Source organism: Siniperca chuatsi, linkage group LG8 (assembly GCF_020085105.1).
Source record: "Siniperca chuatsi isolate FFG_IHB_CAS linkage group LG8, ASM2008510v1, whole genome shotgun sequence".
NCBI classification, from domain to species: domain Eukaryota; kingdom Metazoa; phylum Chordata; class Actinopteri; order Centrarchiformes; family Sinipercidae; genus Siniperca; species Siniperca chuatsi.
The window spans coordinates 13,495,867-13,507,979 of NC_058049.1; the positions used below are offsets into that span (position 1 = coordinate 13,495,867).

A 12,113-nucleotide genomic window follows, 5' to 3' on the forward strand; every position below is an offset into this window, starting at 1 on the left:
CTTTTCCCGGAAACTCAGCCCGGCGGAGATGAACTACGACATCGGTGACCGAGAACTGCTGGCCGTGAAGTTGGCCTTAGAGGAATGGAGGCATTGGTTGGAGGGCGCCCAGCACCCCTTTACGGTTCTAACTGATCATAAAAATCTGGAGTATATTAAACAGGCCAAACGTCTTAACCCCGCCAGGCACGTTGGGCTTTGTTTTTACCAGATTCCATTTCCAGATCTCTTACCGTCCCGGTTCTAAGAACATCAAGGCAGATGCTTTGTCCCGGCTACACGCTCCCGAGATCACTACAGATGACCCTGAACCCATTATACCTCAGCACGTGTTCGTCAATCCCATACTATGGTCCGAGAATTCAGTTCCCTCCTCCAATGTCTCCACCAGTACTCCGCCGGGCTGTCCCCGGTCTACAGTGCGTTCCGAGACTCCAGCGTAATCAACTCATCCATACTTCTCATACCTCGTTGGGCACTGGTCACCCAGGGGCCAATGGAACCCTCTCGCTGCTACGGGGGCGCTTCTGGTGGCCAAGCATGGCGAGGATGTGAGAAGGTACGTCCAGGGTTGTACAGAATGTGCCATATCTAAATCTCCACGTCATCTTCCCGCAGGCAAACTCTGTCCCCTGGCGACGCCCAACAGACCCTGGTCACACCTGGGGTGGACTTCATCACAGATCTCCCTCCTTCAGACAATCACACCTGTGTCCTTGTAGTCGTGGACCGGTTCTCAAGTCCTGCCGCCTCATCCCACTTCGAGGACTGCCCACGGCTATGGAGACTGCCGAATGCATATTTAACCATGTCTTTCGGTACTCACGGGTTACCGGAGGATATAGTTTCTGATCGAGGACCACAATTCATCTCCCGGTTCTGGAAAGCCTTCTTTTCCCTCCTGGGTGTGACCGTCAGCCTCTCCTCTGGCTACCATCCTCAGAGCAACGGTCAGGCGGAGAGGAAGATTCAGGACATTGGGCGTTTCTTACGTACCTTCTGCCATGACCACCAGGACTCTTGGAACCAGTACCTGGGCTGGGCCGAGTACGCCCAGAACTCCCTACGTCAACCATCTACTGGACTCACTCCCTTCCAGTGCGTGTACTCGGTTACCAGCCCCTCTCTTCCCATGGTCTGGGAACCCTCAGAAGTTCCAGCTGTGGATCACTGGTTCCGAGAGAGCGAGAGGGTCTGGGGCGCAGCTCATCATCAACTACGGAGAGCACTCTGCAGGCGCAGGCTGACGGCCGATCTTAGGAGATCCACCACTCCAAGATACCTACCCGGCCAGAAGGTCTGGTTATCCACTCGCGACATCAGGATGCGCCTGCCCTGCAGAAAGCTAAGTCCCAGATTCATTGGCCCCTTTACCATAATCGAACAGATCAACCCTGTCACATATAAACTCCAGTTACCAGCCCAGTACAAGATCCATCCTACTTTCCATGTCTCATTACTGAAACCATTTTATCCTTCTGTTCCTGTCTCCACAGAGCCTGGCGAAACGACAGATGCCCCCTTACCGCTTCTCTTAGAGGATGGTACCGCTTACCAGGTCCGCGAGGTCTTGGACTCCCGACGCCGTGGTGGCCTTCTGGAATATCTGGTGGATTGGGAGGGGTACGGTCCAGAGGAGAGGTCATGGGTTCCCCGACATGACATTCTCGACCCTTCTCTTCTGACGGAATTCCACGCAGATCATCCGGATCGTCCAGCCCCCCGAGGAAGAGGACGGCCGCTGGCGTCGGGGTTTCCGGTCCTCAGGAGCGGACCGTGAGGGGGTACTGTTACAGACACGCCAGGCTCCACCTCATCACAGCCACACCGCACTCCCTCACCGGAGTACTAATTCCCAACACCTGTCAACCATTACACACCTGCACTTAATCAACCACCCTACTCCCTATAAAACCCAGCTCCGCACCTCAGTCAGTGTCCGGTCTCGTTAATACTAAGGACAGATTATAGCAGTCTTCCCACGTATACTTCACGGACTCACCACTACGATTCATTGGAAACCTACCCTTGGAACTCCGAACCTCGGCTCCTGTCTGTCACTAATCTCCTGAGTGTGCTGCTCCTACTCCTGGCTCCCGTCTGTCTCCTGTATCCCGAGCTCCTGTGTGTTTCCTGTCTTCCGTGTGTGTCGCCCCAGTGCACACACGATTCCGCCATCCGTAAGATAAAGGACAGTATCTATTTCACTCCTTTATACTTCTGTGTTGCAATAAACTTTCTCTGTATCCTTACCATCGTCTCCGGTCACTCTGTCCGTAACACATACTGATGTTCCACAGGTTCATTTTACAGTGTTCATCATTTTAGTTTAGCGTGTTATGCTAACATTTGCTAATTAGCACTTAACACAAAGTACAGCTGAGGATGATGGGAATGTCATTATTTTTACAAGTATTTGGTCATAAACCAAAGAAAATTTTGACTTTGACATAAGCTTGACTTGATGACTTGAAAAGTTAAGGGATCGCCAAAGTTATTTCGTCATCCTAAGTCATCCTGAAGGGAGCTTAGGATGGTGGCTATAGAGTGCTAGAGTAGTCAATAGAGTAAAAGTCATTGATTATCGAAGTCATTAGGATTAATCATCTAAGAACCATGAACACATTCATCCGCAACCAATCCATTTAGCAGATGTTGAGATATTTCATTAAGTGAAAACTTTGACCCTTTGACTTTCAGTCTGGAAAATGGTCGACATACCGACAGGCCGACATTGCTTCATTGCTAACAACGTGAACCAACATGCTCATCAGAATTTCTCAAAGCCCAAGCTGACGTCTTCAGATGTCTTGTTTTGTCTGACCAACCCCAAAACCCAAAGATATTCAGTTTACCAGAGAATGTTTGGTACTTTTTGCCTTTATAAATCACTGAAACGACTAAACGATTCTCAAAATAGTTGCTGATTAATGTTCTGGTGATTAATTAATCGGTTAATTGTTGCAGCTCTGTCTGTCTATCTATCTATCTATCTTGGCCACTGACATCAGTGATTTGTCATTGTGTGTGTTTGCCTGTGTTCGAAACTGTATCAGACTGCATGAATGTGTGCGTGACGGGAGGAGTGTGTTCCTGTGAGTATCTCAATGTCTGAGTCAGTGACACACACACAGGTAGAGCTCTGGGGCCCAGGATGACAGGCCGGACGTCTTGACAAGAGTGTTTTCCCGCACCCTAGAGACATGGGGAGTCTGGGTTGGGGGGGGTTATTTTATTTTTATTTTGAGTGTTTAATGTATTAAAAGGGGCCAGGGTAATGAATTATAATCTTTAATGCAGAAACCGATCGATACCACCAAGAGAATAAATCAGCTTTTACTGAGAGCGTCAAAGCCCCTTAATACACTAGGGGAGAGAAAGGGAGTGCATGAGGGAGGAGGAGGAGGGAGGGGAGCAGCAGGGACAAACTGTTAGTAGAGGAGGAATGATCCTGAACCAAAGCAGAGAGAGAGAGAGGAGGATGACATAGAAGAGATGAGGGAGTGTGGGGTAAAGAGGAAGGGATGGAGAGATGGATGGAGGCAAAGAGAGGGAAGTTATAGATGAACAGAGTCACCTTTGGGCTAACCTCATTGAGTAAAAGCCCGCTAAAAGCACAGAGATTTTGACAGTTTTGTGAGGAGGCGAGATTGCAGGGTCAGCCGGTGTGTGCGCACACACTCCACTTACTTGTTATTTTTCCACCTAGTTGTATTGTGTTCCCTCTCAATGATCCCCTCCCCGACTTCTGTTGCCTGGAGCAAAATATAATTAATTGAATTACACCACCACTTCTCGATCAAAGATCACCTCGCTGCTCTCTTGTCTCGGTGCCTGCCCAACCGGGGGGCTCTGCTGGGAGAAAATGCCTAACAACAATCTATGAATTACAACTTTTTATCAACCCAAAGTGAAGTTTCTGTGGTGTGCACTGATTCTAAATCAGCCAGACTGCAGAAACGAGCCTGGGAAGAGTCGGAAAAAAAATCTGTTTGATTTGGATTCAGTAGTAGATAGTTGCACAGATTCATCTTAGAGGCAAGCACCAGGACTAAACTAAAATCTAATGCACCTCAAAGTATTTAGAATGCCTAGTCTGTTCAGTTAGTGGACTAAGTGGTTTAAGTGAGGTTTTTGGTCACTGGAGGCTCTTTAGTAAGACACAGTCATTAAAATTTGATAGCTCAGACAAGGACTGGAGATAAAAGGGCGGATGGGGGTGATGAGGAAAGATGTCTGTGGGCCACAGAGGTGAAGAGAGTCTCCTTGGTTGGGAAAAGAAAGAGAGCCCTTCATTGAGAAAGAGGAAATAGAAAGAGAAGTCTTCAGAGAGAGAGAGAGAGAGGAGATCTTTTCTAGAGGAGGAAGGCCAAAAACATAGAAAAGGAGGGTTGAAAAAGTGATGTTCGCTGATAGTGTTACACCCCTCAGGTGCTCAATAATTAAGCAGCTGAGCAGACTCTTGAGATCCAACTGTGATGTCAACTAAGGCAACCATCCATCATTCATCGCTTTAGGAATCAGGGGTGGAGATGGCACTTAATCACTCATTTTGTGCCAAGACTTTTCTCTCGCTATTTTATTTTTTCTCCAAGGCTTTTTTTGACTGATTTTTTGTTGCTGCTGCTTGTTATGCTCCCAGGAATAAAGCCTTCCTTCAAAATAGATTATTTCAGTGAGAAATCCTGCTGAATAAACAAGGGTCAAGTAACAAACAAATCACATTCCTGTTTTTTTTCTTTCCTTTTTCAAGCGCAGCTCTTTAAGAATTTCTTGATAATGCATGGACAGCTTATAAATGACAAAAAAACAACAACCTGTGAAAGCTCTCACTGTGTGTGTAACCGAGGCTCCTCCGTTGAGAATTTAAAGCCTTACCCTTCACTTTTTGTCTGTGGGTGCTGTCTGTCTGTGTGCCTGAGGGCGTGTGATTGTTGCATTGCACTCATAATAAGCCTCTGAGTGACTGGCAGAACCAATATCTTGCTATCACTTTGCCCTGCGCTCACTCAGGCGGCTCGGTGTGCAGCCCCTGTCATGCATCTCAATTCCACAAACACAATGTTCGGAGCCGAGAGAAGGGGCCTGCTTTTTGATTAATGTCACCATGACAACTACATAATTCATGAATTGTATTAGAGATCCATTTGTCATTTGCAAATCATAATTCAGGATGTGTGTTTGGGAAAGGCTGGCTGGAGAGAAAGAGCTACGGCCTGCCATTATCCTCAGTGTTGTCTTCTGAACACACACACGAACACACACACTCAAAAACAAACCCTACCGGAAATGCTGACGTATCCTCGTCCTAATCTGGGAGGCAGAAGCTCTTTGGAGGCTGCCTGTCTTATAAGAGGGCCCTTTCAGCTTCATGATGAACTCCCAGGTCTGCTCATTTGGAAAGCTTGCATGCTAATTCCCCCCTCTTCATCCGTTTGTCTCTCTGTCTGTTGGCAGAGGCCTGGCCGGCTCTAAACCGACACCATTTGGTGCAACAGTGAAAGGAGTTAAGGAGGATTCTCATTAAAGCACTAGTGCAGATCATTTACAATCAGATCAATGATTGGATTTACACAGGAACCCTAAAATGAAAAATGGGATTTTCAACCATATGTGAGCCAGATGGCAGGGTTTCTCCATGTTTATCCCGCTGTGCACAGATCAGATCCTGGGGTTACAAGGAGGTTTATCATTAGATTTATGTATTTATTTTGCTTCCTGCATACATCAGACCCTCAGTGACGCCTCAAACTGGATTGCAGATGACTTTTTTTCTTAGTTCTTTACTTAATACTAATCTTAAATACATTTTTGTGGCACCTTTATTACATTATGTATGTCATTCCAGAGATCTTTATGCCTTTGGTTCTTGTTTCAGTGGTAATATTCAAGTACCTGATATCTAACAGCGTCTCCTTTTTACCTTGAAGCATGTCTTACAGAATATGTGATCAGCTCTTAAAAGTGACTTTTTTTTTTACTTTGAGTGAGTCAACTTAAAGAGGGAGTGATCAGATGGAACAGCAGGAACACCGAACATTTTTAGTTAATGCTGTAAAGGTTTATGGAAGACAAGATGAAGCACTTCTAGCACTGAACTTTAATGCTTAAGTGAAATTTGCATATGAGGGCTTTTACTTCTACCAGTTCTGCTCCACTTATTTCTTCCACCACTGAACAACTTATATTCAATTCAATTCAATTTATTTATATAGCGCCAATTCACAACAGAAGTTATCTCATTGCACTTTTCCTATAGAGCAGGTGTAGACCGTACTCTTTTTATTATCTAACCCAACAAATCCCACCAAGAGCAAGCATTTGGTGACAGTGGCAAGAAGAAACTTCCTTTAAGAGGCAGAAACCTTGGACAGAACCAGACTCAATGGTGGGCGGCCATCCGCCGCTGCCGTGTTAGGTTTTGAGAGAGACAGAGAGAGAGAGAGAGAGAGAGAGAGAGAGAGAGAGAGAGAGAGAGAGAGAGAGAGAGGTTTTTTTTTTCAACATCCACATGAATATTGAAATCACCTACAATAATTACTTTATCTGTTTTAAGGACTGAACTTGATAAAAACTCTGAGAATTCAGATAAAATAAGAACAAGGCTTTCGAATGAGTTATAATTTTTTTTTAGGTGTTAGGCTATTTATATGATGTTCCTAATGAAATCTACTTTGATATTCCTGATGTCTTCACTAAGCATCTGTAATTGAGCGGTTCCATACAAACTACAGAACTGCTGTAGTAAAAGGTTAAGTCAAAGTTGTAGCTGAAAACATCAATAAACAATATTGTTAGTTAATAATTATAATAGTGTAAAAAGAAATATAAAGCTTTATACTTTTCCCATAACTCTGATCAGTCAGTCCTTGATGAAGACAAGACAAGCACTTGAAGATAAAAGATAGAACAGAAGCAGTGTTTGTGAACTTCCTAGCATTACCTGGCTAACTTTTTTAGTGTTAGCTTGTTGGCTAAAATGCTTTAGCTACTGTTACAAGAGTTCATACTGTGATGCTACAGCAGTATGTAGTTCAGTATGGGTGATTAGCATTACGTGGACTCACTGCTGTAGTTTTATGACTATAGCTAGCTTCAGATAGGTTGCCAACAGTGTTTTTATTTAAGATAGCTAGATAACTAGCTACACAGTCCTCTTGACTACTCTGATATTGCAAACAAGTCCTCCAAATTGAATGACAAAACACATTGTTTGTACCACCCCTTCAGAACAATACATAAGCGTTTTCTGATCTGACATGGTCAGGGTGTGGTTAGGTTTAGGCACAAAAACAACTTGGTTAGCGTTGGGGAAAGATCATGGTTCGGGTTAAAATTGCTGTTCTGTTAAGGTTAAGGTTAGGGGATGATCGTGGCTATAGTTAAAAGAAACCACCGCTGACTTTAGGTAGGAAATGGGAAGCGAACTGCGGTCTTCTGTGCTGATGCAAATGTTGTGTGGGGAAAACAGGAGTTGAAAAATAAAATGAATTAGTGAAAGCGAAATATAGTACAATTAATCAAGTACTAATGTAACAGCTGATTTGTGGTAAGGGAAAAATAACAATATTATTAAGTGATGTATTCAGTTTTATTTTTGACCAGTCTAATAATGTTTTACTAGGCTATATTTTGTCAGTTTTGGGGCTCTGTACTAGAAAGGTGGTTCATTCCTTTACAACTCAGCAACACTGGAAATCATTGACAGAAGGATTTATTCATTCATGTATTCAAAAATACTAGAAGGATCTCATATTTAAAATAGACATACAAAAATCTGCATCAAAACACTTTGCCAGGAGCACATAATATAAAACATTAGTTTTTTTTAATTGAGAGTCGACTGTAGTTTTCAGGTCGCTGTGGTGTCGTCACTGGAGTGTTGATTGTCTGGAAGGCAGAGAAGATCACAGTCTAACAGAAACTTGCATATTTTATTAAACAGAATATAAGCTGTATTTTGAGTGATTGTAGATGTTGTGACCACTCTCTGGGCACAGTTTTACTTTGCAGTCCAAGTTTTATTCAGCTTGACATTTAACTTGTTACCCCATAGACCTTTCACAATGCTGTGCACGTAGCATACTCGCAAACACACACAAACACTTTAAAACTATCCATTTTAAAAATCTCACCATTATCTTACTTATTTTGCTGTTTTCCTTCTTTTAAGGAAAATCAGACTAAATGATTAAATTGTTAGGGTGGACATCTTCCTCATTCCACTTTCTCCTCCTCACCTCTGCCCTCATCCTCCTCGACACTCTCCTGACTGGTCAATGGTGCGTCGGCTGCCTGGGGTGTGTTTGTTTCGCCTCTCTTTCCCTCCCAGAGGACAGTGGAGGAGTTCTGGCTGGAGCGCAGCCGCAGGTTGGGTGGTGATTTGTGGTCACCGGGACTGAAGGATTGGGAAACTCCAGAGCCTCCTCTGGCCAACCCCAGCCCCCAACCGTGACGGGATCCCAGCTTACGACGGCCCCCGGAGCCAGAGCGCATGGTTGGTGTCCCGGGAACCGAGATGTCTGGCTCTGTATGGGACGGAGCTTTTCTCATGGGTGAGGGAGAGACTGGAGCACTACGGGGGTCTGAAACAATATGGAATTATTTCAAGGTTGAGAAAAAGGCCTTGGTAGTAATGATATAGGTGATAACCTTTTGACATCAGTAAATCATTGGCTAATTCATTCATTCAGTATAATCAATGTACAAGACCCTCAGCATGATGATGATTTGTCTTCTTCTATGCTAATTTTTTCACTGTGTGCCACCAGGTGGGACAAATCTGCCGATTTCTTCACAGCACAAACCAGGAAGGTACATAACAACTTTTCTTCCAGTACAAATGCAGTTTCAAGCACTCTGCAGAAATAAATTAAGGAAACTGTGGCTCAGGTGGTGGAGCTGGTTAGTGGTTCGATTCCTGGCTCCTCCTGTCCACACGTCGAAGTGTCCTTGAGCAACACATTAAACCCTGAAAATTGCTCCTGATGGTCAGGCAGCTCTGCCAACCATCGGCCTGTGACTGTGTGAATGAGAAGCATTGTGTAGCGCTCTGTTCTTAGTTAATGTACATGCTTTGTAATGTAGCTTAGTTAAGAACATCTGAGTATTTATCTGTGCATTTGTAAAGTGTAATTCATCCCGGGATGCATCATAAATGTAGCAACCTCTTTTCATAATTAAATTCATTTTAAATGTAATTTAACTTTACCGTCATGGCATTTAAGATAAATATTGTCTAATGCACACCTGGTCAACAGGTGGATAGGAGAATGAAGAAATGCAAAACAAAAAACAAAACAAAAACAAAGGTAGAGAACTCCTGCACACTATCAGCACTAACATTATTGAAAAAGCAACATTTAAGACATTAAACTCACAAAATGAAACAACATCTTTATACTCTAGCTACAGGCTGAGTGAGTGTAATGCCTAATCAGCAGACAGTGTGCATGAGTTCACTTGCGTTTTTTTCACAGTTTGGCATTTAAAATGAGAATTATAATCATAATACCAAAAAATTATAATGGTGAAAATGCTACTTTCAAAATGTGCCTGCAATATGAACTAAAATGAGTTATTACAGTTGTTTAAATTGTAATTCTAAGCATAATAAAATGCATAAATAATGTAATAAAATAAATTTTCTAGAAAATCTAAAAGCACATTTGTTAACTAAAGTGCTTAACATTGATACAAGCCTGACCTTTATATTAAAAAAGGTAATCGTAATCTATTTAACAGTAGATTATATCACATTGAAATAATTCACTGAAAATTATTCATAAATTCTGACTTGTAGCATTAGTTTAAGAAGATAAAGAACTGCTGTGTTGCAATCTGCCTGTTCAGAGAGTTGTAACCCCAGTTGCAGCCTGAAAACGGATCTGAGACCAGTGGTTAAGGTCAAGTTAACCTGCCATAAAGCAGGTTAGTTACAGGGTTAAATGTAGGTGTTATAAGAAATGTCACCTCAAACATAGAAGATAGGAAGGAGCAGAGTTTGAGGGAAATGTCTTGGCTGGCTCAGACAATCTCTCTTACTAGACGAAAGGCACCAATCATCTCATTTATTTAGAGCAATTAAACTAGGATTTGAATTATTTTTACTGTTATATACTGTTTTTGCTACATGCTTTTGGAGAGATTTTCTGCTTCTTCCACTTTGTGTGTCCTTTAGAGATCGAGTCTCTCTCTGGGATACAGGCTCAATAAAAACCACCAGTCCTCTTGTCGAGGAACAGAAAGAGGACCTCCCAGTTTTGGTCCTGACATACAGTTTAAGAAAGCAGGGTTTTAGGCGGGATAATAGAAACACAATGCGAGCCAAAATAAAATTAAATGGGGACAATAACAGTATGTCAAAAAGAGAAAAAAATCATGAATGCAGGTTGGGGCTTAAATCTTGGCTTTGAAAATGTCTGCAGAGAGTTTTTTTTACCCCTCTCTCAGCCAGCGAATGCATTCAACAGTCAAGGTGCATAAAAAGAGAAAGAAGCCTTGCAAATCTTTTCCTTTCAACATGTGGTTAGCAGAGAAAGCGGGTCTCAGTAAGTCTTGGCATTCTGCAGGGAGAGATCTAAGGAGAAGAGAGTGGTATCAATGCTGACCATACTTGGTAGTCATGAGATGATTTGTATGCATGCCTGTAGCCTCGCTTGATGGGGTGAGCATGTGAACATATCTTTGTGAAAACCAGTCGGCTGGTGTTTGTGTGCGTGAAAAAGAGAGGTAGTGTGCTGTGCTGTGCTGTGCTGTGCGTCTGTGTGTGTGTGTGTGTGTGTGTGGTCTCACCAGACTGAGGTGTGTGTGTATCTGATGTAAATTCAGTGCTGTCGGCCAAGTTTTCCACGCTGCCCGCGGCGGTGAAGAGGGCGCGTCCCTCTCTAACTCCTCCCCGGGGTTTGATTAGCTTCTTCATCCTGTCTGCAATCCAGTTAGATTTCCTACGAGGACACAGAGGACAGGGGCCATTTACAAAGAGGGATGAGCTGAGAGAGTGTGTGTGCGCACACACAACCCCCTGATTTTCCAGAAAACACTAGAAGGATGCCAAGTGTCATGACGGCTGCATCATGTTCGCGAAAATGCATTGTGTTTGTTTTCTGACATGAAAATTCAAAATGAGAACAAAATGTTCCTCAAGATGTCAACTGTAATTTATTATGCCAAAGAAAGCACATTGTGACATCATCTATTTGGAAATGTTATAATTAAAATGTCATTACCATATTCATTTGTAGCACTATGAAAAAATGCACTTTTGTGATACTTGAACAATTTGTACGCAACAATACTAATCATTAAAATTTAATTTATGGTACAAAATGCTTGCCAGCTGTCCAATGCACAGGTGCACTTCCGCTGAGTGAATTGGGCGTTCTGCTAAAGTGACAACAACAACAAAAAAAATCTGTTTACCATTTTATATCTCATTAAGTGTGGTATCCTGCTGTTTTTATAGAGTGTGGTACCAGTCTTTTTGTTGAGAAACAGAAAGAGACCATTCTCCCAGTTTTGGTCATGATACACACGCTATAAGAAACCAGGGTTTTGAGGATAATAGAAAACAAAGTGAAAATGAAATTAAATGGGGACAAAACTGTTAATCGAAATAGATAACACAAGTGTTAATCTCCACCTGATATAAAGAATAAGCCATCATCGCTATGTGCATGAGGGAAGTACTAATTTCTGTTACCATAATGAACAATAACGTATAATAGAAACGTTTCATCAAAAGGATTATACAAACATTCATTGCACTGTGACCTCAAATCCTGCTCTAAAACCTCAACACCTTACAGAACAAATTCTGTGTACAAAGTGCAAATGTAGGATACAACCTAAACACAGCTTGAGGCCCTACTTAACAATGACTTGTGAACCCAAACACATTCAGACTACAAGGTAAGCTTGAGGGAGCCCGTCACTAGATAAAACCAAAACAGGGGAAAATAACGTATTCTGTGTCTCTCAAACAGTCTGGAAGAAAAATTATTTCAATGAAATAATTCATTTGATTTAATCCAAATGGTTGCATTGTCGGTCCAATCCAAAACATTTCTCTCCGGGTCGAAACCTTTGGCTAGATTGCCATCTCTCATAGATCC

The 12,113-nt window shown here is 42.8% G+C and overlaps 1 protein-coding gene across 2 annotated transcripts in view; it reads right to left on the minus strand.

The window, feature by feature from the left end:
* Positions 1 to 7,698: 7,698 nt before the first annotated feature.
* The window catches only part of ccdc88b (coiled-coil domain containing 88B), a 44,938-nt gene continuing 40,523 nt past the window's right edge, over positions 7,699 to 12,113 (minus strand). For both annotated transcript variants that reach the window (XM_044205169.1, XM_044205170.1), the window contains exons 26-28: positions 10,795 to 10,946; positions 8,241 to 8,585; positions 7,699 to 7,890 (exon numbers count right to left, since the gene is read on the minus strand). In XM_044205169.1, coding sequence (XP_044061104.1) covers positions 7,853 to 7,890; positions 8,241 to 8,585; positions 10,795 to 10,946 — 535 coding nt within the window. In that variant the 3' untranslated portion in view covers positions 7,699 to 7,852. The remainder of the gene's footprint in view (positions 7,891 to 8,240; positions 8,586 to 10,794; positions 10,947 to 12,113) is intronic.